At 55.6% G+C, this 26,330-nt stretch overlaps 2 protein-coding genes across 2 annotated transcripts in view; one reads left to right on the forward strand and one right to left on the reverse strand.

Annotated features, from left to right (window-relative positions):
• LOC311530631 (C-type lectin domain family 2 member D-like) overlaps positions 1-26,330 on the forward strand; it is a gene marked incomplete at both ends in the record, with an annotated part of 432,554 nt that overhangs the window by 265,503 nt on the left and 140,721 nt on the right.
• On the reverse strand, positions 13,631-25,483 carry LOC311530642 (uncharacterized protein). The gene is made up of 7 exons (XM_084647467.1): positions 25,409-25,483; positions 23,497-23,557; positions 22,936-23,011; positions 22,146-22,318; positions 21,042-21,178; positions 20,426-20,566; positions 13,631-19,313 (listed from the first exon to the last, which is right to left on the reverse strand). The coding sequence occupies exons 2-6, from the start codon at positions 23,534-23,536 to the stop codon at positions 20,498-20,500; spliced, it is 495 nt and encodes a 164-aa protein (XP_084503593.1). The 5' UTR covers positions 23,537-23,557; positions 25,409-25,483; the 3' UTR covers positions 13,631-19,313; positions 20,426-20,497.

Here is a 26,330-nt window from a genome sequence, read left to right on the forward strand (position 1 = left end):
CTCACAATCCAGGCCTCAGAATCTCACCCATCCACACTTGTAATAAACCCCTAACCTGTGTCTGAACTATTGAAGTCCTCAAATAATGGTTAAAGACTTTAAGGTGCAGAGAATCCTCCAGCAAGTGAACCGTGCCCTATACTGCAGAGGAAGGTGAAAACCCCCCAGGGACTCTGCCAACCTGCCCTGGAGGAAAATTTCTTCCCCAGCCCAAATAGGGCCGTCAGCTAAACACTGAGTATGTGGGCAAGACTCACCCCCTCAACCCAATAAGAGCAGGGCTGGGCAGAGCAGGTGTGTAACAGGGAAAGGAGAGTGCTTTCCCCTGGGCTGCAGAGCCTGGGGCTTAGCTCAACTGATTACAGAATGAGTCCTATCTCAGAGGGACCATGTATTGGTCCCAAAAGAACCAGAGTTCAGCAGTGATAAAGCTCAGCTGGGCTATGAACTGGAATGAGAACTAGGTAGGAAGTTGAAAGCCGCAAGGAAAGCCGAGAAGGGAACTTGAGAAAAGAGGTAGGATGTGCCCAGGGAAACCTTCAGCAAAGAGAAAAGAGCATACCTAGCTGTTGAGTACAGAGGCCTGGGCTGCTACCTGTGTCAAGGTGGGAGAGGGTTCCTCTACTGGCCCCAAAGAAGGGGGCATACATGCACCCAGAGAGGGTTACCAAGCCCAGCAAGGGCGCTGCAGGCTGAGGCAGAGCCCCAATAATAATTTCCAACATGTTGTTCGCTTTTTTTATTAGTGGTGCATGTTAAGCTGATGTTTTCACAGAACCTAGCCACGAGGACTCCAAGATCCCTTTCTTGCCAGCTAACAGCTAATTTAGATCCTGTCATTTTGTATGTATAATTGGGATTATATTTTGCCATTTGGATTACTTCACATTTATCAACACTGAATTTCATTTGCCATCGTGTTGCCCAGTTACCCAGTTTTGGGAGATTCCTTTGTAACTCTTTGCAGTCAGTCTTGGACTTCACTATCTTGTGTAATTTCATATCATCCACAAATATTGCCACCTCACTCTTTATCCCTTTTTCCAGATCATGGAGGAATATGCTGAACAGCACTGGTCCCCGGCCAGGCCTTTGGGAGACGCCACTATTTACCTCTCTCCAGTCTGACAACAGACTATTTATTCCTAACCTTTGTTTCCTATCTTTTAACTGGCCTGCCTGGCAATGCTTTCAGGATCATCCAATGATCCTTAATTGAATTGAATGACAAGCCTTTTGTGATCTTAATCACCCTGCCTCTGTTTATAAACAAACTCCCAGGCTCAAAGGGGGAAGCTGGGAGCAGCACAGAACTTATCACACTCAAGCTGTGCTGAAGCTAGGAGCTTCATCTGGGCCTAGGGCATGCCCTGTGAGCAGGCCTCTGGGCCAAAACATGGGGGCAAGAGCCCTCCCCTGCTCCCCCCTAAACGGTGCCCCTATGTGGCCTAGGCAGGAACCACATGTCTCCTAACCAGAACATCCTGAGGATCCAGAGACCTCTCTCCAGATCCTAGTGCTTCCAAAGACCCAGACAGCCTCTCTCCCTCCACCTCTTACCAAGTCTACCCACAAGGGAGCTTTCCTGCTCCCTTTTAAATCCTCCCCCCAGTCTGTGCTTGCCCTGCAGGTGTGTTGGAGTGGGGCTGGCTGAGGCCAGAGCCGCTTCTTAACCCTTTGTTGCCCTGTTACAAGAGGTAAGGAATAAAGTCCTGTCTTCCCCAATTGCTCGGGGGAATCCTCTCAGAGCAATCAGTGTAGGGCTTTATGCCTCCCTACAAACTGATCACTTTACATGGTGTGTCAAGAAGCTGCACACCCCTCGCCCGCTTTGTTTAGAGCAACATTAACTGCCAGAGGGACTTCTGCTCTCAATGCGCCAGCCCTGGGGTGACCAGATATAGCAACTGTGAAAAAAGGGGGCAGGGGGTGGGGGGTAATTGGCGCCTATATAAGAAAAAGTCCCCTGAAATGGGACTGTTCCGATAAAAACGGGGCATCTGGTCACCCTGGACAGCCCCGAGGGAAGGATTCTGCGTTTCCCTTGCTCCAGGCCGGGCTCTGCTGCTGCGGAGCTGATAGGGAAGGCTGGAGGGTTCCTGGAGAGCATGCTGCCGCCCCAGCAACCCGCTGCCGCCATGGCCATGGGGACAGGGGCGGCAAGTTGTATGGGCCCATGGTGCCTGGGCTCCAGTAATCTTGAGGGCCTGGGCTCCCGGATCCACCCAGGTTCGGGGCCGGGTCTCTCCCTCGGCCCCGCCTGCCGCCCCCATGTGCCTCCCCCGAGTGTCCCCTGGCCCCCACTTGCTGCTCCTGTGCACCTCCCCCCCCCAGCCCAGAGCATCCCTGTCTCTCCCATGCAGCTCCATGCTGCCTTCCTGCATCACCTGCCATCGCAGGGCCCTAGTGCCCCCCAATTACCACTGCCAGGGCAGACTGACCCTGAGCTTGCCCTTCCCCCTCAGACCCTTTCATTTTCTGGCGGGACCCTCCACCAACACAGGGGGTCCCCCCGCCTGCAGTCACCGCTCCTGCTCCACGCTGGACAAGGGCAGCCTCACCCCCACCAAGGCTTTCCCCTCTCGGTGACACCCACCCCAGGGGAGACGAGTGGGCTTCCTGTACCTGAGAGGGGCCCTAGGAGCAAGTGCAGTGACAGTGGTGTGAGGTGAGTGTGGTGCGGGAGGGGGATGTGGGGGGGAACGTAGGGGGCCCACCCCCGGAGCTCTTTGCTGCCTGCATGGAGAGGGCTGGGGGAATCCTTCTCTCTGGCCCTTGCCCCGGGGCACCCTGTCTGCACCCCAAACTCCTCATCCCCTTCCCTGTCCCACCCCAGAGCCTGCACCCCCCACCCCCCGTTAAGGTTCCTTCACCACTCTGAACTCTGGGGTACAGATGTGGGGACCCGCATGAAAGCCCTCTAAGCTTATTTCTACCAGCTTAGGTTAAAACTTCCCCCAGGCACAAATTCTTTGCCCTGGGATGGTATGCTCCCACCACCAAGTGATTTAACAAAGAATCAGGGGAAGAACCATTTGGAGTTCCTATTCCCCACAAAATATCCTTTCCTGGGGAGGCTTGAGAACAATATCCTAACAAATTGGTTACAAAGTGAGTACAGATCCAAACCCCTGGGTTTTAGGACAAGGGAAAAATCAGTCAGGTTCTTAAAAGAAGGATTTTATTTAAAAACAAAAAGGTAAAAATTACCTCTGTAAAATCAGGATGGAAGATAACTTTACAGGGTAACAAAAGATTCAAAAACCCATCAGAACTTCCTCTAGGCTTAGTTTCAAAATTACAAAAAACAGAAATAAACCTCCCTCCAGCCGAGGAAAAATGCACAAGCGAAAACAAAAGATAATCTAACATGCCTTGCCTGGCTTTTACTTACAATTTTTGTAATATGAGAGACTTTTTTTGGAGACTATAATGGAGGAGGGGTTTTCTGACCTGATGCTTCTCTGCTTCCCAAGAGAACACGCGCACACACACACACACACAAACACAAACAAAGCCTCTCCATCGCCCCCAGATTTGAAAGTATCCCTTCCTTCCCAGCTGCAGCTCTGTGGCTGCTTTGGCAAGGGAGAGCCCCCCACCCCACCCCCCGTCCTTTCCAGCTTGAATTCAGGGGCTACTGTGGTGGGGGAGAGAACCCCACTTCTTCCCAAGCCCAGCTTGGGGGCTGCTGCGGTGGTGGAGAGAGGGCACATCCATCGCATCAGAAAGTTTAAGACTATGGATATTAAAATATGAGTTGTGTGCTTTTATGTGTAGAACAAAAAAAGGTTTTATTATTATTAAGGGGTTTTTTTTATGTAGCACTGTGACGAAGTGAGACTGTTCTTTATGTTTTCTCTGAATCCTCTGTGGGTGCCTCAGTTTCCCCTATGCATTTCTTAAGTATCTTGGTGGGGGGATAAGGGGGTATAATAGTTGCAGAGCCCCAGAGGGCCAGTGTCATACCTTCAGCCTAGACACTGGCTAATTCCCTGTCTCCTGGCCACTGATGGCCTGGGCCCCTCCCCTCAAGGTGCCAACTGAAGGTGTCAGAGAACAAAGAGACCAGGTGTCCTCCTGGCCCGGGAAAGAGACAAAGGCCAGAGGAGGGGCTGGAGAGTTTCAGTTTGGAGCTGGCTGGGGAAACGGAGGGAGGCGCAGACGTGGTCTGGCTTCCCTGCCCCCCAAGATGGACCTGACTGAGGGGTCCTATTCTCTGTACCAACAAACTCTCTTTTAGACCGTGTTCCTGTCGTCTAATAAACCGTCTGTTTTACTGGCTGGCTGAGAGTTACGTTTGACGGCAGAGTTGGGGTGCAGGGCCCTCTGGCTTCTGCGGGAGCCCCGCCTGTGCGGACTCACTGCGGGAGGCACACGGTGAGGAAGGGGATGCTGAATGATCCGAGGTCAGACCCAGGAAGGTGGAAGCTGTGAAGCTTCTTGCCCTGGAGACAGTCTGCTCACAGCGAGGAACAACACTGGGAAAGATCATTGAGTGTGGTGTCCACACTGACAGTTTATTGCCAAAACGTTGCCACAAAAAGCTCTACGCCTCTCGTTGAGGCGGTTTTATTTTGCTGCAAAAACAGGAGACTTTTGTCGCTTGGAGTGACATTGCAGTGTGTTCGCTCACACAGTTTTGTCCCCAATCATAGACTCTCAGGGTTGGAAGGGAGCTCAGGAGGTCATCTAGTCCAACCCCTCCTGCTCAACACAGGACCGATCCCCGACTAAATGGGACATTTCAACTTGAATGGTCCCCTGAAATGTGTGTGAGCTATGATAAACTATCTGTTCCACCTTGTACTTAGCTGTGATACCGAGTACATTTCCCAGACTGAAGAAGAGTTCTGTGTAAGCATGAAAGCTTGTCTCTCCCACCAACAGAAGTTGGACCAATCAAAGATAACACCTCACCCACCTTTTCTCTCTCTCTCTCTCTCTCAAAAAAATGTTCTGTTGTTTTCCATTTTCTGTCAAAATCTTTGGAGGTGGTTTGCACTGTGCTCCTTTCTACTCAGCTGAGGAAAGAGAGAGGGGAGAGGAGGGGGGAGAGGAGCTCCTAGATACATAGATTTTAAGGTGAAAAAAATCCATTCTGATCATTTTAGTCACATCTCCCGCATAGCAGAGGCTGGAGCTTTCCAGCCAGCGATTCCCCCCTCAGGCCCATCGCCCTAGGGGGCTGGTGAAGATACCCTTTGGGGAGGCTCAGGGAAATGGTCAGGCCCCACTCTCCGGCGTCGGGGTGGCTGTCTCTATCCCAGCCTGGTGCGGAGATGAGGCCCCAGCAAGGAGGGGAGGGAGGTTGGAGAGCCAGCCTGCCCCACGCTCACCCCACAGCAGCATGCTGTGGGGCTGGGCCCGGCGCCCTGCTCTGGCCTGTTGGCTCTCCCCACTCTTAGATTTGCTGGGTGGCTCATTCCAATGAGTGGGGCTCAGACCTCTGACCACCCCAAGGGGACAAGGAAGGGGAGGGCTAAGGAGGGGGAAAAAGGTCCCCAGCCCCACATACGGTGAAGGTAGGATGCTGGATGTCAGGGGAAAGGGGTGAGGGGCCCTGTGGGGGGTTCCGGGGTGAGCCCCAGGGGACCGGAGCGACTGAAGAAGGGGGTTGGTGTAGCCAGAAGCTGGGGGCATTCGGGCTGATGGGTAGGGTAGATGGACCGGGGTGTTGGGGGCCACAAAAGGGCCCTGGGGGGAGTCGGGGTGCTGGAGCGGTGGCAGGAGGGGCTGGGGTGAAGACAGAGGGAGGTGTGGGGAGGGAAGTGGTTTGAGGATGGTGGGGGATGGGGGCGTAGGGATGGTTTTCAGAGGTGGGTTTATTAGGCAATGGGGCTGGGGGGAGGACGAGCAGCAGCAGGGGGAGGTCTGGGTGGGGTGAGGGGGTGCTGTCAGGGTGATGTTTTCTGAGGGTGTGTAGTTGGAGGGGTGTGCCATGAGGTGGATATATGTGGGGAGAAGGGTGTTGGTGTAGTGTGGTGGGTGGGGGATGTGGCAGAAGGAGGTTTTGTGGGGTTTGGGTTTCTCCAGGGGTGCGTGGATGTGTTTACTTGGGGATGGGGTAAAAGGGGTTGGATGGATTTAAACAGGAGCTGTGGGGAGGGTTGGGGGTTATATGGGGGTCTGTGGTGGGGGTGTTGGCTGGGAACTGCAGGAGGGTATTGGGGGGTCTATGGCAGAGGGTCGGTTGGGGGCTATGGGAGAGGGTTGAGGGGTACTGTGGGAAGGGATTAATTGGGGGGTCTATGATGGGGGTTTGGAGGGGAAAGGGAAGGGCGGTGGGGGGCTGGGAGCACAGGCAGCTGTGTGGCAGTGCCGATGGCAGCAGCTGGCTGTGTCTGTCTCCCTCCCTCCCCTGCAGCCCCTTCCCCCTCCCCTCCCTCCATCTTACTCCCCACACCGGGGACAGGCCTGGCACGCTGGGCACGCTCAGGATGGACTCTGCCTGCAGCACCACACCGGGCCACGGGGACTCTCCCTGCACGTCCTCCTGCTGGGCAGCCAGCGGGCTCTCACCAAGCGGGAGGCTCCCTCAGATCTGGCAGGGGGTGAACCCCCTCTAGCCCGAGCCCACCCCTGGCAACACACCTGGCTTGTCCCGGAGCTAGAGAGGATCTTTTAGAAGGAGGCATCCAGCCCTGATTTAAAGACTCCAAATGACCCAGAATCCACCACAACCCTGCACAAACTGTTCCAATGGCCAATTGCCCTCTCTGTTAAAAATGTGCCCCTTCTTTCTCGCCCAAATTTGTCTCCCTTCTGCTGCCAGCCATTGGCTCTCATTTCGCCTTTGTCTAGAAGACTAAAGAGTCCCTGGCAACCATCAACCCCTCCCTGTAGGTACTTCAGGTCAACTCTTTGTGGAAGCTTTGCTCACCTTCTCCCTGTTAAGTTACATAGTTTGAGGTTCTTGAGTCTTTCACTGTAAGGTTGGTTTTCCAGATCCCCAAATCGTTCTTGGAGCACAGGTCAGCAACACCATGTTGTGCGACGGACACTTGACAAAATTACTGGACTTAGTGACAGACATTGCAGAAAGGGTTATGTCTTTCAGTCATTCAACCCAGATTCAAATTGCCATGGACATCACAATTTTTACTATGGACACGTTGCCTACCCCTGTCTTGGAGCAACTCTGAACCATTTACCAAGGGATGTGGTGGAGTTGCCATCATCTGGAGACTTTACAGAAAGGCTGGAGTCTCCTTCTAAAAGCTACGCTCCAAGTAGGGTCATAATTGGTTGATTATAAATAATGAACACACCTTTAGAGCAGGGGGACTGGATCCAGGGTCTCCCATGTCATTGGGGCATGCTGACCCCCTGAGGCTCAGAGTTATGGGGCAGCTGTGTCTGATTCAAAGAGATGGGCTGAGAGCCCCAGTCAGAAGGATGCACCTCCCTCCAGCCAGGATTTAGGTGCTGAACTTTTTGAGGGGGTGGGTTTGGGACACACTCCTGTGCTTAGCATCTCCCAGGGGCTACCTTAGGCGCCTGCCTGCAGAGCACGCTGGCTTTTGTGACTCCCAGTCTTAGCCCTGTTGCTCCCCATTCATTGTCCAGGGAGCCTGAGTACCTATCTCAGGCATTGTGAACCCCAAGGATGTCCTTGCCGCTGACAAGCTAGGAGTTGCTCCACTCTAAGTTCCTGTGTGAATCACAGAAATGCAGGGTGGGAAGGAACCTTGAGAGGTCCTCACTGCCCGGGGCAAGGCGTCCTCAGTGCCCTGCTATTGACACAACCTATATCAGTGGTTTTCAACCTGGGATCCGCACACTATGGCTAAGGTTTCCAAAGGGGTTTGCACCTCCATTCAACATTTTTTAGAGGTCCGCAAATGAAAAAAACCTTGAAAACCACTGACCTAAATGATTCTGTATTGGAACGGGTACTGACAGCAGTGAGATAGGATGTGAGCGTGGTCTGCGGCTTTAATGACGGGTAGGGAAAGCATAGGGTTAGTTGGTATCATGCATGCAACAGCGAAGGGATTGCTGTGACACAGGGGCCCCTTGGTGCCAACTGGCAAAGAGTTTGCTGTTTACAAGCAACTCCTGTCTCAGACCTGACAAACTCACTACAACTAATACATCTTTTTCAACGTGTTTATCCATAAAGGGTAGCATCCAAGGTGTCTACTGAAAGCTTGTAATGTACCGATACTCAATTATTGCGAGGTGTACATATAGGGAATAATGAAGCTGTACTAAAAGTTTTGCCCTTATGGTCTTGGAGTAAGAGTTAGTCAGCAAGGAATCATGTCTTGGTGATGGCCCATTTAACTGGGAGGGAGTTGTCATCCCTCCCTGGCTCATTTATTATGTAATGTATCGCTCAGTTGTTTACCAACCCAGAACAATCAACGGAAAGCCAAAGACACTATAAACATCAAAACCCTATGGAAGCAAAAAAGACGAAATGACAGGGAGGGGACGGCCCTGTCTGGGAATAAAGACAAAAGACTGATTCCATATATGATAGGAGAAAGAGGCTGCACTCGTTCACTGAGGAGGTACCTGGCCGAGCAGGGGTGCTTTATGAAAGACCAGGTCCTAGCTCCATGGGGCCTGCAATCCCTGTGACAGACTGAACTTTGGGGTGAGAATCTACTTTATTAGATAGGAAAGGTGACCATGAGTAAGCTTAGGCCCTAGTTTGTGCTTTATGATTTTGTTTTGTATGTAGCCATTTGCTTCTGTCACTCACTCTTGTTTCTGTGTGAATCTCTGTTCTTTCTCAAATAAATTCCCTTTTGTTTTACTGTGACTGAACTCAAGTGCTGTGTGACAGAGGGGCGGGGGCGGTAAGGTGAAACTAAGGAACCCAGCGATCGGGGTGGATGCCAGAAGGGGACACTTTGACGGGACTCAGGAGCTGGGGTGCATCGACTGTGAGGCTGCAGGGCTGGTGGAGACCAAAGGAGAGCGTCTGAGCGGCCAGTTGTGTCCGGAGCTCTCACTCAGCCAGCACAGGCAGGACTCCCTGGTGCTGGAGGCAGGGGGTAACAAGGTGACTCCCAGCCCTGGGCACCCCGAGAAGCATCATAGCTGTAAAAGTCTGGTTACATTTTACAGGGCCTGGCAGCTGTAGATATACCCGTCCATTGCCGTGACAAGGCAGAGAGGCAGCATGTGTATTGTGGTCATGGGGGAGGGGCAGCACGCACTGAGGGCAGAGTTAAGGTGATACAGGCTTTTACCTTACCCAAAGTTTGAGTTTTCCTGAATGCAATGGTATGGAAGGGCACGAGCTTTCCCCTCAGCCACATGGTTGCTCTGTGATTCCGCAGTGTTCCTCCCCATACTTTGGTTATAGTGAAGTGACTTTCAACCTTTATTCATTGCAGACTCCTAAAAAATTTCCAAGGAAGGTATGCACCCCTGTGGAAATCTTACGCAGACTACGGACCCCCACGGGGTCTGTGGACCACAGGCTGAAAAGCACTGGTTTAGTGCAATAGCAGTGCCTCGCAATGTTTGCATTTGCTACCAGGACTGCCATGGCAAGTTTTAACACAATCTGCATAAGCATGTGAATTTTAGAGCACTTGGAGTCATCCACTTAACAAGAAGGGCTTCCCAACCTTGGCTAGGGCAGAGCTGCCTTGGCTCTCCATTACTGTATGAAGCAGGGGGAGAATGAAGGAGGGGGGATCCCCCCATCTATCTGCAGCAGATTGGGCTCAGAGAGGTGGGAAGTGGCCCACTCATCTCCCTGAGAGGTTCTCAGCTGAAAGAGAACACCCAGGAGGGCTCAATACAGCCTGAAAGCACAGCTCTGAGGCATGTGAACTGCCCCCGTTTACTTCAGAGGGGGTTCCGCCCCCCCCACCCCTGGGCTGGAGGGTTTCTGATGTGTCAAGCACCCCCCTTCTCAGCAGTGTGTCCTCGGTGCATGCCCCAAGCCTGCCTGTTCTCAGCTCCCCCATCCAGAGGGGCAAGGGCTCCCCAGATCCTGGCCCACAGAAAGGCAAGCTCCACCTGAACCTGATTCAGGTAGGAGGAAACTAGAAGAAGGGGTCAGTTCCCCATAGGCAGGCAGGCAGGCAGGCAGGGCCCTTCCCCCCGCCCCCAAAAAAATACTGCAGAGCTGTGTGCGGACCATAAATTGGAGTGACCAGGACATCTCTGTAAATGCGCATGAGCTAGCCCTGACCTTAGTACAGACACACACAGACTTTCACTGCCATTCAGCTGGTTGTGGACATCCAAATCCCCTCAGCACTTTTCAAATCTCAGCCTGATCTCCGTGGGAAGGGAGTGACTCAACGCAGGCACACCTCCTCCTAGCTCAGTCTGGGAATCAGTTCTCTCCCCATCTGGTGCCCTTTTCCATGAGTTGCTCACATTGTTACCCCTCCCTATAACTCCGGGTGCTCCCTTCTTGTGACTCAGCCCTCCGGCCAGGTCACTATGTGGCACCACAGGGTAACGCAGTCCCAGCCGACAAGCTATCCATCTGCCTTCTCAGGCAGCTTCTGTCCCAATGCCAGGTCCTGGGCCACTTTGCCGGTGGGGGGACCCAGGTACCCTCTGACTAGCACGCTAGGCCTGCTCAGTCTCAGACCCGGTTGCTGCAGCCCAGCGCTCTATCTCCTTGCCTTCCTCTGGGTTCACCCCTGGAGCTTCCTCCATGCCCCTTTGCTACTTCACTCCTCTAGATCTCTTGTCAGACTCCCTGGCTCAGGGCACAACTCCAGGGCTTCTTTATCCCCCTGGATCTCCTCCTTGTCCCAGGCCCACTCCCTTTCTCTCCAAGGAACAACTGCAAACATCCTGCCTCCCAGCAGCTCATTCCTGCATGGGCTTCCTGGCTTGATAATGCTTGCCCAGCTCCTCCCACAGCTGGGCTTCACCTGCCATTAGGCCCTATCAAGCCCTGGTTTCCCTCCAGGTGCAGCATCGAAGGTTAATTGGCCCCTCCCAGCCCACATTAACCCACTCAGGGCTTGTGTGGGGTGGACACCCCATCACACCCACATACCCAGTGCAATTTTCTTGAGCTCAAAGTCCTTACAAGAAAGAGAAGCATGGCTAACCCCCTTTTGCAGATGGGGAAACTGAGGCACGGAGGAGTCATGTGATTTGCTCAGGGTCACCCAGCTGGTCAGTGGTAGGCATGGAAATAGACATCAGGCTCCCAGCTCCCCAGCCACTGCCTCCCAGGATATAAACACCAAGTTAGTGAAGAAAATGATAGAGCCCAGGATTGTCAAAGGGCCTCACGGGGGCCAGCTGAAATTCCAGGGGAGCTGGGCCTCTATATCCCTCTCAAAGCCCTTTGAAAATCCAACCCTAAGAGAGGGGATATTATGTCAATGTTTGGGTTTGTTTGTTTGTTTGTTTTTGCATGTGTTTATTCTCCTTGACATGAGACAGGAGAGATTCTCTTGCCGTGAGCACCCTGACAGTGCTATGAACTAAGGTGAATGGAGCGTTAACTAACAGAGATACATGTGTGATTAATTCAAAAGTTGACGTGGGAACATGGAGGTTTTTGGGGGGGTTTCCCCAAGGTCAGACTGGCAGAGCCTGGGGTTTTTTTGCCTTCCTCTGCAGTGCAGGGCAGGGGTCACTTGCTGGCTTGAACTAGTGTAAATGGTGGATTGTCTGTCACTTGAGGTCTTTAAATCAAGATTTGAGGACTTCAGTAACTCAGCCAGAGGTTGGGGGTCTATTCCAGGAGTGGGTGGGGTGAGGTTCTGTGGCCTGTGATGTGCAGGAGGGCAGACCAGATGATCATGATGGTCCCTACTAGCCTTAAAGTCAACGTGATCTCCGGGGGGAAGACAGAAGCAGCATCCAGCAGAGCCCCTCTCAGCTGCAAGGGGTGCTGCAGGAGGCGATGGTGACCTGCTGTACAGCCTGGATCCATTTCATTTGAAACACATTAATTTCACTGACGCTCTGCTTAGGATAAAAATATTTAAAAAAACAAACAGAAAAACAAACCAACCCAAAAGGCTGCTTCATTCTGTGCTCATTAAAACCATTCCTGTTAGCAAAGCTCCTTCTAAAAAGAACTCTCTCCAATGAGCCTTGCAGTGTCTGTGAGTGTATCGAGACCGACAGGAGGACACGCTGGTCATTACAACTTCGCATGTCTTAATGAGCACTCAGAGAAGGGCTCAGCCCAACACAGGGCTGGGCCCAGCCTGGAGAGCTGACAACTCTCTCGAGGAATTACGGGCCAGCAGCAGAAACAAAGTTACTCGTTGCTTTAATGGGTCCCGCCGCGGGCCATCAAAATGGCAACACTGCCGGGAAATGCCAGTCTCGGTGGCAGTCTCATGGGGGCTGATTAGAACAGAAAGTCAGAGGCATTGATTAAAGTTAGACAAAGGAAGGGACGGGCCTGTTCCTATGCAGATAGCCCTGATGGGTAAAGCCAAAGCAGTCAAGCCGTTCATTCCCAGTACCTGTGACAGGTGATCCCCCCCCTTCGTAAATTCCATCAGACCCTCAGGTAGTTAGGGAATGTGAGGGGCTGGGGGGGAGGGGCTGCAGTGAAACAGACATGTAAACAAACCTCAGTTTCCCACGAGGTTAGCAAAGGCGTCACAGCCCAGGGGCACTGAGCAAAAGGCAATTCCGGGTTTCTAGACCTCAGTGACTGACGGGCATTGCTGTCCTGCCCGCAACCCCTACCTTTGCTGATGTCCTCAGTCCTAACCCACAGCCCCCTTTTTCCCCACCCCGTTCCATCTCTGGGCTCACACACACACAGCTGTGCTGCTGCCCCTCCATCCCGACCTGCAGCCCCCTGCGGTCCCAGCCCTGACTCCCTGACAGCTCTGCTGAGGGATCTCAGCCCTGACTGACAATACCCCTGTTGTGCCCGTCCTGACGCTGCCCATACATCACAGCAAGGAGCTGTCATTGCTGCCCTGCCCCAAACACACAGCGCTGACAGTTCCCGTCCGTCCTGACCCTCTGCGATCCAAGTCCACCCCCCACCAGAGCTCTGTCAATGCACCACAGTTCTGACTGGCAGCTCTCCTCCTGCACTGCTCCTGCCCTGTCTGCAGCACGCAGGCGAAGGAGCCTGGCCCAGGCCCTGCGTCCTCAGAGCTCTGGTATTTCTGTGGAGTTCTGAGCTCCGGCAGCCCCTGCCAGGCCAGGCCCAGGCCAGAACTGAGCTGTCTCCATGCCTCACAAAGCAGCTTGCACTTCTCCCCTCTCACCCACCCACTCTCACAGAACAAGTGTCCTTCCTTCCGAGAGGGCGCAGAAGGGAAATACGCATCCCGCCTCCCACACCTGAGCGAGAGAAGAGGACAGCAGGGATGCATGCACCCGCACCCACACACTGAGCAGGTCTCATTCCCTCCAGCAGGGGACAACAACAAAACACACACACACAAATACACAGGAGATCCCACAGCCTCCGGCAGGGGGAACACCCTCACACACACACTGTCCCAGATCCACAGGATCGGTGCTGCGCCCCCAGCTTTGGAACAGTCCCTTGGTGGATCCCCTTCAATGGGCCAGACCCCCAAAGGGTCTCACTCTCCCTTCAGGAGAAGCCCTGTGGCATCACCACCTCCTGGACTGACCCTCTGAGAGAGATGTGCAGGGACCCAGGCGCCTCCCCCAGGATTCACAGTGACACTCGGGCAGCTTGTGCAAAACAGTCGGGTTTATTAGTCACGTGGTCACAGCCTTGGAAGCTCTTAGGTTAGCACAGAGAAATGAAGGTGAAAACATCGTCCGTTCTGGTCAGCCCGGGGCCCCGCCCAGCCGGAGTGAACCCCATGTCCAGGCTGTGTCTGTGTGTCTGTCTAACCTCTGTAATCAGTTCCCAGGAGAGAGAGTGTTCAGAAGTCACCTCTCACCCCCCAGCTCACCCCTTCCCAGTCCTCCGTTCTCCAGCTGGCAGGTGTGTGTCTTTGCTCAGCTTCCCTGTGAGAAGGGGGGAAATCCAGGCAGCGCTGGCATTGTCTCACTGGCCCCCTTGTTCATCTGGGTCAGTTTCAAACAGTTTCTTAACGACTCTTCATGCCACCCAGACAGGGAGCTGACAGGCACACTCCTCTGTCTTTTAGCCTTTCCTGAAAACACACGGAGTCCTTTTCCCCGCACTGGGTAACCACGTGCCATAGAGGGGAAACCGAGGCACATAGTGAGGTCATAAAAATATTACCAAAAATTCCCCCTTCCTCACATATACACATGCACACAGAGCAATATATCACCAAAATGTTAAACTTCTGTTATAGACCTGGGTCTTCATAGTGTGAATCAGAATTCACCTTCCGTGACTGAAGTAGAGCTAATGCATTAGGGCACCTGACACCCTGATTTGTCTCCAGAGGTCAGTTTCTAACCTTGGTCTCACTGGTGTAAGTTTGGAGAAGAAGAAGAATTCATAAGAATAGTTTGGAGCACGTGATGGGGATCCAGAGACCGTAGCTTTAATATCAGAGGGCCTGGACTTTCTTTGCGACCTCAGCCAAATCACTTAGGCAAAAGTTTTCAAACTCAGGTGCCTAAAGTTAGCCAGCAAAAAGCCCTACTAATCAAAGTGGCCAGACTTGTAGGTATGTTGGGCACCTGCATTTCTCAGTGACCTGTCTGGGAGCCAGGGCTGCCCAGCAATCCTGAAAAACACACCCAGACTAAAACAGAGACGTTAAGGCTAAGATTTTCAAACTGCCGAAGGGATCTGGATGCCCAATTTCTCTTCATTTCTAGGGGAGTTAGGCATCTAACTTCTTTAAGCACTTGTGAAAATTCCACAAAGCACCTAAATACCTTTAAAAACCTGTCCCTCTGGATACTAGGATTAGATGCTTTTGACAGTGTGACCCATCTCCTCTCTGTGCCTCAGTTTCGCCAGATGGGGCTGGGGCTGAGGTCTACTGTTGTGCCAGATGAGAACTAACTTTGGCACTTTGAAAGCAGCTTTATAGAAGCTAGATGTCCAAATCCCATTGAAATTCAGTCAGATTTAGGTGCCTAATTATTATTAATTTTAGGTCCCCCAATTTGAAAATGTTGGCCACAAATCAATCTTCCTAAACCTGTTCATTTGGGAAAAGCAGAGGTTGCAATAGCTCAGTGGTTGGAGCATTGGCCTGCTAAGCCCAGGGTTGTGAGTTCAATCCTTGAGGGGGCCATCTAGGGAACTGGGGCAAAAATTGGGGATTGGCCTGCTTTGAGCAGGGGGTTGGACTAGATGACCTCCTGAGGTCCCTTCCACTCCTGATATTCTATGAATTTCATTGAGGAGCAGGACGCTTAATGCTAAACGATTGTTTTGAACAGCCACGGATCACTGTTTTGCCAGGAGACTCATAGATTCCCAGCTGTTCCAAGGCCGGAAGGGACCCCTGGGATATAGTCTGTTCTGGGCATAGCACAGGCCTGAGACCCTCACCCACGGACCCCAGCGTGGCGGTGACGGCTGAGCGTGTGTTGGAGGCATTGGACTGGCCCTCGGAACTCCCAGCTCAGTTCCTGGCTTTGCCCCAGACGCCCTGTGTGGCACTGAGCGCGTCGCGTAGGTTGATGTTTTCAAACTAAATGTGATGGGAATTGTGTGTCCAAATCACCTTGTCAGGATTGGAAAATATCAACCTTAAACTCTGTGGGCCAGATCCTCAGCTGGAGCCAATCAGCCGTCGCTCCATTGGAGTCACTAGGCAGATCCCCAGGTGGTGTGACCCGACCGTAGCTCCACTGGACTCATCTCCTCCCTGCGTGTCCTCAGACACGACAGTGCTCAGAGGCATTTACCTACCTAGACAGACAGTGGGGGCAAAACCTGTCCCCACTGAGATCAAAGGCCAACCTCCCATTGGCCCTGTCTCACCAGAATTGGGGCCTACGTGCGTTTCCTGCTGGTGACTTAATACAAAGGCAAATCTCGGCGGGTGCCTGGGGCACTGCGATCCCATCCACAGTCCAAGCGCCCCAACCAACCCTTGCTGCTCAGGAGTTTTGACTGACAAATGGGAAGTATTTGGAAGCGAACCGGTAAAGAGAAAAGATGGAGAATACAGCAGACCTCCATGAAATTCTGGCTGCTTCATGCGGTCACCAGAGGGCAGCAAAGGATAAGGAATGAGAGGGAAGCAGCATTATAGGGACTGGACGGGAGGGGATGACTCCCTGGTCTCTTCTGGCCTTGGAAACTATGGGACCATCTCATCTTCCCTCGTGTGTAACACAGGCCCTAGCACTGGTCGCATTCTGGGCTGTATTAACAGGAGGGTCGTACGTAAGACGCGGGAGGTAACTGTCCTGCTCTACTCGGCCCTGGCGAGGCCGCAGCTGGAGTACTGTGTCCGGTTCTTGGCACCACACTTAAGGAAAGATGTGGACACATTGGAGAGAGTCCAGAGGAGAGCAACAAAAATGACCAAAGAGTTAGAAAACCTGACCTGTGAGGAAAGGTTAAAATACTGGGCATGTTTCGCCTTGAGACCAGAAGACTGAGGGGGACCCGACAACAGGCTTCCAATAAGCGAAGGGCTGTTCTGAAGAGGACGGTGATCCATTTTTCTCCATTGCCACTGAAGGGAGGAGAAGCAGCAACGGAGATTCAGGTTGGATATTAGGAAAAACTCTCTCTCTCTCTCTCAGGGTAATCGAGCTCTGGAACAGGCTTCCAAGGGAGGTTGTGGAATCCCCATCACTGGAGGTTTTTAAAACCAGGTTGGACAAACACCTGTCAGGGATGGTCTAGGTTTACTCTCGCTGACTCAAAGATTAAAGGATTTATTCCAAGAGGAGGTGTGAAATATACATTTGATAAGTGAAGTTTCTTGCTCAGAACTATTTCTGCTTCAGTAACTGACCAAGATGTTACCCTTCATGTATCTACCCTAGGCATTATACCTCACCCAGCACTGTCGTATCTGACTCCCAAGTATTTTTCAAGTTATCTCATAGCACAGCTGTAAGTGGGAATATCACCCTCATCCCTATTTTTCAAAGGGGAAACTGAGGCACAAAGCAATGAAGTAACTTACCCAAGGTCACGCTATAATTAGGTGATGGGTGCTGAGTTCAATTCTCATCCCTATGTTCCCCAATCCAGTGCATCACTGGGATACTCTCTGCAGGCCAGTCTTAGATAGCGCACCCCATCAATATTTTGGTGACCACACTGTATTAAGTTTATGTATCATTGTGGGCCAGGAATTGTACATAACTCCATGGGGGAGGGCTATGCCAGCTCCTCCAGGAACCAAAAATACCAGGGGAGGGGTGAGTAAAGCAAAGCAACTCACCATCTATGTCTACACTGCACCCTATGCCCGGGCTCTGACTCATGTCTGAGCCCAAGGCCCCCTTCTGCGTGCACACAGGTCAGTCTGACTCAGCGCAGGAAGCACTCAGGGCCAGGGTCCTAGGATGCTGCTCGGGGGATGGGTCAGAGCCTGACTCCCACTGAGACTCGGGTCCAAGCCCTGTCATTGTGCAGTGTGGACGCGGGTCAAGCCGCAGACCCAAGTCTGCACAGTGCAGTATGGACATGTTAGCACAGCTAACCAAGACCCAGGTCCAGCACTGTAAACCCAGGCTTCCAATGAAGCGTGGACACTCAAGCACGGGCTTGGAAACACCGAGTCCACAAGCCTGGGTTTACAATGCAGTGTAGACACCCCACCGCAGACTGATCCGCTCAACAGAAGTTCCACGCCCTCAGGGGGGTTCGTACACATTGGGTCAAGCTGGCTTTTCCAGAAACGAGGAAACAAAGAAAGGACTTTTGCTCTGAAAGGATGAGCTTGAACTGACTCGGACCCATCTACGGACAGGACCTTGTGGGCTGGTGGAAGCATTGGAAAGACTCTGACCTGCTGGGGCCCCATACGACTGACGGGTGACTCCTGCTATGCTCAGTGTGTTTACATCGGTTTCTTGTCTTTATTATGGTTTCTCTGTGATGCTTTTACCACAGTAGAAGCCAGAAGTCCTGAGTCCCAGTCCCCCCTACTCAACCCACTAGGCCACATTTGCCTCCAGGAACCAAAACAGAACCCGGGGACGCCATGGGCCAGTCCCCTGCTCTCGTCGCTAGCATGCCAAGCCCAGCCAGAGCCAAGGAGAGGACCTCGGACCCAGGACCAGACAGGAACGGATGGGGCATTACAGACTGGAGGGTTCATACATTAATGGGTGTGCTACAGTACGTGAGGCTGTTTATGGTCACATATGTGTGAGTACAGATGGTCGTATGCTTTTATTTTGTTATTCTGTGTGTGGATTTTCTATCTATCTAAAGGCTCAGGTATACAGACTGGCTCTGCTTCAAAGTCCACTGGAGTCAGCTAGAAGCTGGGATATCCAAAGGCGCCGAAGGGAGCTAGGCAATCAGCTGCTACCAACGGAGTTTATCTAAAGACCACTGGAAAGACTTACTCCGGCTGGAGTTTCAGAGAGAGCTGGGGAACCAGCTCCCATTGAAAAGAGCCTTTCCTCTGACTTCATTGGGTTTGGAACAGGATAATGGGTTGGGATTTTCAAAGAGGACAAATCCTCTGGAACTGGGTGCCTCAACCACTTCTTCCAAAATCCCAGCCACAGGGTTTAATTTGCAAAAGCCTCGTAATATGGGCTGAAATACTGTGCCCGCTGAAGTCGAAGACAAAACTGCCTTTGATTTCAATGGACCAGGGTGTCACCGCTGGTATTGAAGTTCCACTATTCACAGCGGGAAGTGAGAATTAAGATCTCCGAATTCCGTCTGGCCTTTGGGGAAATCTCAGTCCCAGGGCAGCATTCCTTCAGGCCTTAAGGCAATTAATCCATTACCTGGTATCTTAATCCTTCCCTGGAGTCGCTGCGCAATGTGGCTGTAAATTGAATTTGCTGAGTTGCCTTCTCAGACACGGAAAGGCTGAAATAGGGACACCACCCAGCTCAGAGTCATATGGTGAAAGCTGTTCAAAGGGGGTCAGTGCTGGTTAACATGAAATGGGAAAACTGTTTGCTTCTTCCGTATGTTCCTGCAGTTTCTTGATAAAAACAGCACTTTCTTTCCAGGGAATTAACCAGCTGAGGTCTTTCATCATTTGCTTGAGTCCCAGGATGTCTTGAGAAGGGCCCGGTGCTGCCCAGGATGGACACAGCGTGAGCATTAACCGTCGAGATGGACGGTCAGGTTTTGAAGCATTTCTTCCTGTGGTAGAGAATTCAGCAGCTGGTGAACGGGGAGGGATTCACAACACGCAGCACGGGGCAAGCTTCCTCCATCTGCTGCCTGATTCCACCTTTCAGCCTTCACCACGGAATTGCACTTGCCAACACAGCATTGTTCAGCTGGAAAATGTCTGACCAGCTCTAGTCTGGACCTAGGCAGAGAGGAAATGAAGAATTAAGCCAATCACTGTGCTCGTGTGTGCGTTCAGGATTGTCTAGCGAAGAGAAAACTGCCATTACGACAAAAGGAGGTCATGTTTGGACAAGCAAAGATCCTGTTGGTCTGGCTGGCTGTCCAGTAGCTGAACTCCGTGCAGATGGGACTAGGTTGACACTGGATGGCTCATGCAGGGCGAGGTCAGTGCAGCCACCTCTGGGGTGGGGGCCGGGGGCTGTTTACAGAGGGACCCCTCAGTCATTTGTAAAAAGGGAAGAGATGTGCGACATTGATGCAGGCGATCCCAAGGACTCCCCCACAATGCAGAGAGGAGGCGGCGGCTGTGAGCAGCGTGGGGGTTACTCAAGAGTGGGTCAGAGTGGGGTGGAACCGGGGGGCAGCCATCGCTCCTCTTCAGCCAGTGGGAGGCAGATGCATCCGAACTGGTGGCAGAGATGGGATCCCAGCTGGGGGTTTGCTCCGGGCTGGGCACAGGCCGGCCACGTGGGTCTGCACCCAGTGTCCCCGGCTGGCCCTCGGGCTCCCAGTTGGACGCCCAGGGTAGTTTGGGGAGTGGGTGCGGGGATCCTGGAGGGGGCTCAGAGCCCGAAGATGGCAGGGCCAACGCTGCAGCCCAGCAGGGCGTTGGCAGCTTCCAGGCACTTGCTCAGCCAGGCCCCTGAAATGAGAGGGGGGCACTGGAGAGACACCAGCCCGGGGAACGAGGGGAGGGCCAGGGGGCAAAGGGAACAGAGCTCACAGCACGTGGGGGACTGGTGTGGGGGTTGGGAAGCTGGGAAGTAAAGGTGCTGGGGGGCGGGGCATGGAAACCCCGGAAGGGTGCTGGGATTGGGATGGGGAGAGGCTGGGGACGGGGGCTCTCGAGGGTTGGGCTGTGGGGTCCTGGGGGGCAGGAATCTCAGGAATGGGGACCCATGGGGCACAGGCTCTCAGGGCCCTGAAGGGGGCTGGGCTATAGGACATGGGGGGCAGGCTCATGGATCTGGGCCATGAGGATGGAGGTTCCTGGGGCCCAGGCTCAGGGGCCCCATGGGGCAGGGACTCTCAGGGTCGAGACCTTGGACACTGTCCCTGCCCCCCACCCACCAGGCCCCCTCTCATCTGTTCAGTCCTGCACCCAGACCACAGCCTTGGCCTCCAGCATCTTGACTCGTCACGCTACCCCACGGCCCAGTCGTGCAGCCAGACCATGGCCAGCACCATGGCCCAGATGCTGGGGGTCACGTCCTGTGGGGGCAGGATAGAGACAGCCTGAGTAAGCGCCCAGCCTGGCCCCCTCCCCTGACCTCCAGCCCTCACCCAGCCCTCCCCCTTCCCTAGGGACCCCCTACTCCATCCCCCCACCCCGACTTGGAGGGTTCCTATAGCCCCCGCTCCAGCACTGTGGACCCTCTACCCAGATGCCCAGTGCCATGTCCAGGGAGTAGAGAGATGGCCTGAGACAGGGCCCAACTTGGGCGCCTCCATCTGGCCCTGGGCCCCCTCGATCCAATGCTCCGACCCTGTTAGGGGGTTCCCAGCCCCCCGATCTGGGCCCGTCTCGCCCACTGGGCTCCAGGTTCAGGGGTCCTTTAGTCCAGTCACCCTCAGACTCCCCCCCACCCCGAATGGGTCGCCACCAATCTCATCTGGGAGCAGAGAACAGGCCCAATCAATGGCACCTGCCCCAGATCTCTCCCCTCTCCTCTGCACCCCCGCTCACCTCACTGGGTATCCTCCCCCTGGCGTCGGTCTCGCTCACCCTCAGCACAGCAGCCAGCCAGGGGTCCAGGTTCCACAAGACGTCGGCATTTTGCAGAGACACCAGCCTCAGCAAGGGAGAGTCCTCTGGTGCCCGCTCTGGGGAGAGACACAGGGAGATGGGGCTGGCACAGGATTGTGGGTACAGAACAGCAACATGGCCTGTCCAGGCTGGGGGACAGACAACAGCCTTAACGGTCACCCTCTGTGTGGCCTTAACTCTGTCCCTCCATGGGTGTCCTTAACCTGCTCTTCTGCACCCTTAACCCCACCACAGTCATCCTTAACTCTGCCCCTTCTTGCACCCATAGGGTTTGGGTGGCTCCGTGTAATACACCAGCAGCTCCAACTCCCTGTCCCACGGGGGGGCCTGGGCCAGCGACACCTGGGGGGCGACAGACACACAGTCACCTCCACACGGTTCCGGGGGGGGGGGGCAAGGTCCCGCTGGCTCTCGCGCCCGGCTCGGCACCCCCCAATGGAGACGGGGTGAGGGGCAGACCCTGGGAACGCTGGCTGGGCCCCCCCGGATTAGGTGGACAAAAGAGAAGGAAAAACAACCCCAAAGGCCAACGTGGGAACTTGGCTTTTCCTGGTGAAAAATTGCAAAAGTTTGACATTTTGGGGGAGTCTAAATCTTTCCAATTTGGGGGTGACATTTTCCTGGTCCCCCCACCTCCATTTACTTCCACTGAGAAACAAGGAGAGGGAAAATCCCAGACACTAAAGACTTACAGAGCCCAGCGACTGCCAGGGATTTCATCCCCAAACTGTCACATTTCAGCCTGTCCAGATTTTCCCCAGAGAAATTGGGAAATTCCCCAGATCAGTTGCTGTCGCTTGATCCCCCACCCCCTCAATCACCCAAAGAGTCTGGCCCATGCTCCCCCTTTCGGGACCCACCCCGCGCCCTACACCACATCTCTCACCACTGGGACCTTCCCCCCACCCACAGCCCCGTTCCCTGGAACCCACCCCTCAGCCCAGAACCCTCCCCCTACCCCACCCCCAGCACCCTCCTCCCAGCAGGGATGGCTGGGACCCAGGTGTCCAGGTGAGCCCTTACCTGGGCAGTGGTTAGGTTCCCGGCTGTATAGCTCAGGGGGGTGAGGGGGCAGCTGGAGAGCACGTGGTCGATGCCGTGGGGCGACTGCAGCATGGCGCTTCGGCTCAGGGTGTAGGGCAGCTCCCCCTGGAGGACCCGTGGGACCTCCTGGGTGATGTTCTCCCCATCCCACCCTGCAGAGAGAGACACAGGGGTGAGGGCCAGGGGGCTGGGAGAGTGGGGGGAAGATGGGGGTTTGAGTTATTGGGGGGGTATTGGGCTTGGATATCAGGGGATTTGGGGATGGCTGGGGTGGGTCATATACCCTGGGATGGGGACTGCAGACCCGGGGGGGGGGCACACTTACTACAGGGAACACAGTAGTGGCCTATGGGGCATTATGGGGGCTATATGGGTCTTTCACTGTGGGGTACGTAGAGGGCTATGGAGGTTTCGGGGATTATAGGCTGCGGAGTCACTCACAGTGGGGTGTGTAGCTGGGGTTCTGGGGGCTATGTGGTACAGGGAGCTATGCGGGATCTAGGGCACCTAAAGGTCTGGTCTCAACATGGGGCATGTAAAAGGGGTGCAGCATGGCTGGAAGCACACAGCTGGGGTACAGGGGAGTATGAGGGGATCTGTGGGTCTCACCATGGGGCATGTGCCGGGGGGGCAGGGGTCTGTTGGTGTCACAGTGATGGGGGTAGGGGATCTGTGGGTCTCACCGGAGGGCGCGGAGTGGGGACAGGGGGATATGTGGGTCTCACAGTGGGGCATGTAGCAGAGGCGCAGGGGGATCTGTGGGTCTCACTGTGGGGCGTGTAGCGAGGGTGTAGCATGGTCGGCAGCACGTAGCGGGTGGCTCCGTCCCCGTACAGCTCCCGTGCCTGCCGGGAGAGACAGGGTCACCCCGAGATCCCTGTCCCCCAAGATCCCCTGCCCTCCCCGACCAGCACATCCCTGTACAGCTCATGCAGCTGCTGGGAGAGATGGGGTCACCCCGAGATCCCCCCAGCCCGGTCCCCTCCTCCCCGGGATCCCTGCCCCCAGCACCTGTCTCTTCTCCTGGAGCTGGGCCTGGATCCAGGCCTCCTGCAGCCGGGCCTAGAAGGCGTCGACAGCCGCCTCGGCGTCCACGGGGAATTTGAACATGGCCTCCATGGGCCCCAGCTCCTCATTCCTGCAGAGCAGCTGGCAGCCCACGTCCGCCACAAAGCCTCGGATCAACACCGACACCGAGCCGTGGTGCAGGGGCACTGCGGGGAGGGGGACGTCAGCCACAGGCCCCCCCACGGGCACTGGGGGGAGGAGCCATGTCGGCCATTGGGCCACCCTCCCCCTCATGGCACTGTCCCCCGCAGCCCTGACTCACCCGGCTCCTTGGAGCTGGTCAGGAGGCCGCAACTCATCATCTCGGCTCCGGGGTCGGGGATCTGTGTGAGGGGAAGGTCGGGGGGTGAGATACGGGGTTCCCATGGAAACTGATGAGCACAGGGTGCCCTGACACCCCCCCACACACTTGGCGATGGCTCTGAGACCCCAGCCCCACTGCTCTGTTCAGCCAGGTCCTGTGGCAGGGAGTCCCACAGACCCAAGCTCCTGAGATCAGAGTCATGGCTCTGCCCCAACTGCGCCAGCCCCCGGCAGGGAGGGGCAGGCAGGGACTGGGGTACAGCTGGCAGTTGGGGGATGGAGAGAGAAACATAGGGGGGTGTATGGGGATGGATGGACAGATGGAAGGAAGGAGAGGTGCAGGGGTCAGACGGACAGACAGAATGAAGGGGGATGGGGGACTCGTGCGTTAGAATGAGGGGGCTGGGAGCCAGGACTGCTGGGTTTTATCCCCAGCCCCTGGTGGGGGGGCTGGAACAGTGACAGGGGTTGCAGGGGACCCGGCTCGGTCACTGGGGGTTTGTTAACCCGGCTAGGCCCTTCTCCCCACTGTCGCCCTGCAGAGAAGCAGCGGTTTGTGGAGCAGGCTCCAGCTCCTGGCCGTTCTTGGCAGGGACACGGCCCTGCTATTTACTCAGCTTTCACCCCAGGCTGGAACAGTCGCCATAGACCCCCCACCGCAACGGGGGTGAAATCCAGCCCTTGGCCTTGCCCAGGGGCTCCCGGCGTTCTTGCTCCACGCCCCCGAGCCGTTCGGCCTGGGCCTTGGATTTGCTGCCTTTCGACGGGGTAAGAGGGCGGCAGCCGGTTGATTTCTCCCGCAGCAGAAATCTGGCTCTGAGGCGCGCAGGGAGTCTCTGCGGAGGAGCGGGGAGCTGAGGGTGGGATGGGGGCGAGGAACGCCAGAGCTGCCGTGAGCGAGAGGGGCTCCCAACCCCACTCTCCGAGCCTCGTTTCTGCTCGTCACCACTCCAGCCCCCTGGAGAATTCCCAGCTGGAAGGTGGGACGGGGAGACTGGGATCACATGTTGGGGGGGGACAGGGGACGTAGGCAGATTTCTAGACAAACCTCCCGCCCGGCTTCACACGTGGCCCAGGATGGAGAATCCACCCGAGCCCCCAGGGAGTTGGGCCAGCAGCTAATTCCCCCCCCCCCCCCGCCAGACAGGTGAGCCTCCCTCCTCGCCTGAATTCATCTGCCTGCAACTCCCAGCCACAGGACAGGCCACGTCCCCCCCGCAGGTATTTACCGCCTCTCTGGGCTGCGCTCCCTAGGCTGGGAAAGGGCTGAGGCCAGGGCAGGGCTCCAGCGGGGCGCGGGGCGGGTCGGTTGGTCCCGGCACTGAACTCTGATGCCTAATTCCCCGCCCGGAGAAAGGGAGTCGGCGTGAAACTTCGGCCGATTCACAGGCGGCGGCTCCTGCTGCAGCCGCTGCTTCTTGGGGGGCGAGGGAGCCGCAGGGCGGGGTGGGTGGGGGTGGGGAGCTCCGACCCCTCATGGGACCCAGCGGACCCCAGGAGCCTGTGGGGAGCAGGTCAGGGCCGGTGCCCCCCGGTGCAAAAGGGGAGGGCTGAGATTTGTGTCGTCACACCGGCCGGGCGCCACGGGAAAACTGGGAAACCCACGCAGGGAGAAGCGCGGGAAGGGGGGGGTGGATGGGGGGGCGGAGCAGAAACGTTTCGGGGTCACCTCCCTCCAAACACCCCCAAACCCGCCCGGCACGCAGGGCCCCGCAGCCAGGGCGGGGAGACTCTGCAGGGGCGAAGCCCTGAGTGGGGGGATGGGCCCAGACCAGGGGGTGGGGGCCCTGGACACGGAGGGGAAGGGGGGGCTGGGGTCAGGCCCCCCAGGGGCGGGGGCTCGACTGGGGCCCGATCCGCACCCCCGGTACCTTCTCGCTCGGTCTCTGAGCCAGGCTGGGAGGGAAAGTGTCCCCGGAGCCCCGCCCCCCGCCAGGGAGCGTCTGCAAACGCCTCACCCCCCACCCAACCCAGCCAGGGAGCGTCTGCAAACGCCTCACCCCCCACCCAACCCAGCCAGGGAGCGTCTGCAAACGCCTCACCCCCCCCACCCAACCCAGCCAGGGAGCGTCTGCAAACGCCTCACCCCCCACCCAACCCAGCCAGGGAGCGTCTGCAAACGCCTCACCCCCCACCCAACCCAGCCAGGGAGCGTCTGCAAACGCCTCACCCCCCCCCCCCCCCCCCAGCCAGGGAGCATCTGCCAGCTCCCCGTCCCCAGCTTCCATAACCCAGGGACCGTCTGCACAGTTCGCTGCCCGCCCACCCGGAAGCCAGGGACTGTCTGCAAACTCTTCACTCCACACATCCTGCCATGTCCCCCCATTGAACTGGGGCTGGGGAGAGGGGGTCTCCAAACTGCCCCTTGCTCCTTTCTGCCCCTTTATAGTGCAAAAAGCAGGGAGGATTGTGGATGCAAATGTTTCAACTCCAAGATACCCCTTTCCCATTAGGGTATTCACCCCACACTCTCCATCCAGGGGCAGTGGTGGAAGAGGGGCGAGAACCCGTCAGTCGACCATCACACCTGCCTCTCAGTAGCGAGAAGGCATCCGAGAGACATGAGGAAGCTCGGCCAGATGTGCGGAAGGGAGGGGGGAGTTTTTCCACCCACTGCGTTTCCTCTGGGGTCTCTGCAGAACCTGCTTTTAATGTCCCGCTGGATGGTGCTGGATCTGTCCCCCCGGCCCTGAGTCCTCTGTGGGTGGGAGCCCAGAGCTGGGAGCAGAGAGAGGCCCCCCATCCACACACAGCCCCACCCCCACGGACCTCTGGCCAGGGGGGAATCATTGT

This window comes from Lepidochelys olivacea (genome assembly GCF_965140295.1).
Source record: "Lepidochelys olivacea isolate rLepOli2 genome assembly, chromosome: 14".
Lineage (NCBI taxonomy): Eukaryota > Metazoa > Chordata > Testudines > Cheloniidae > Lepidochelys > Lepidochelys olivacea.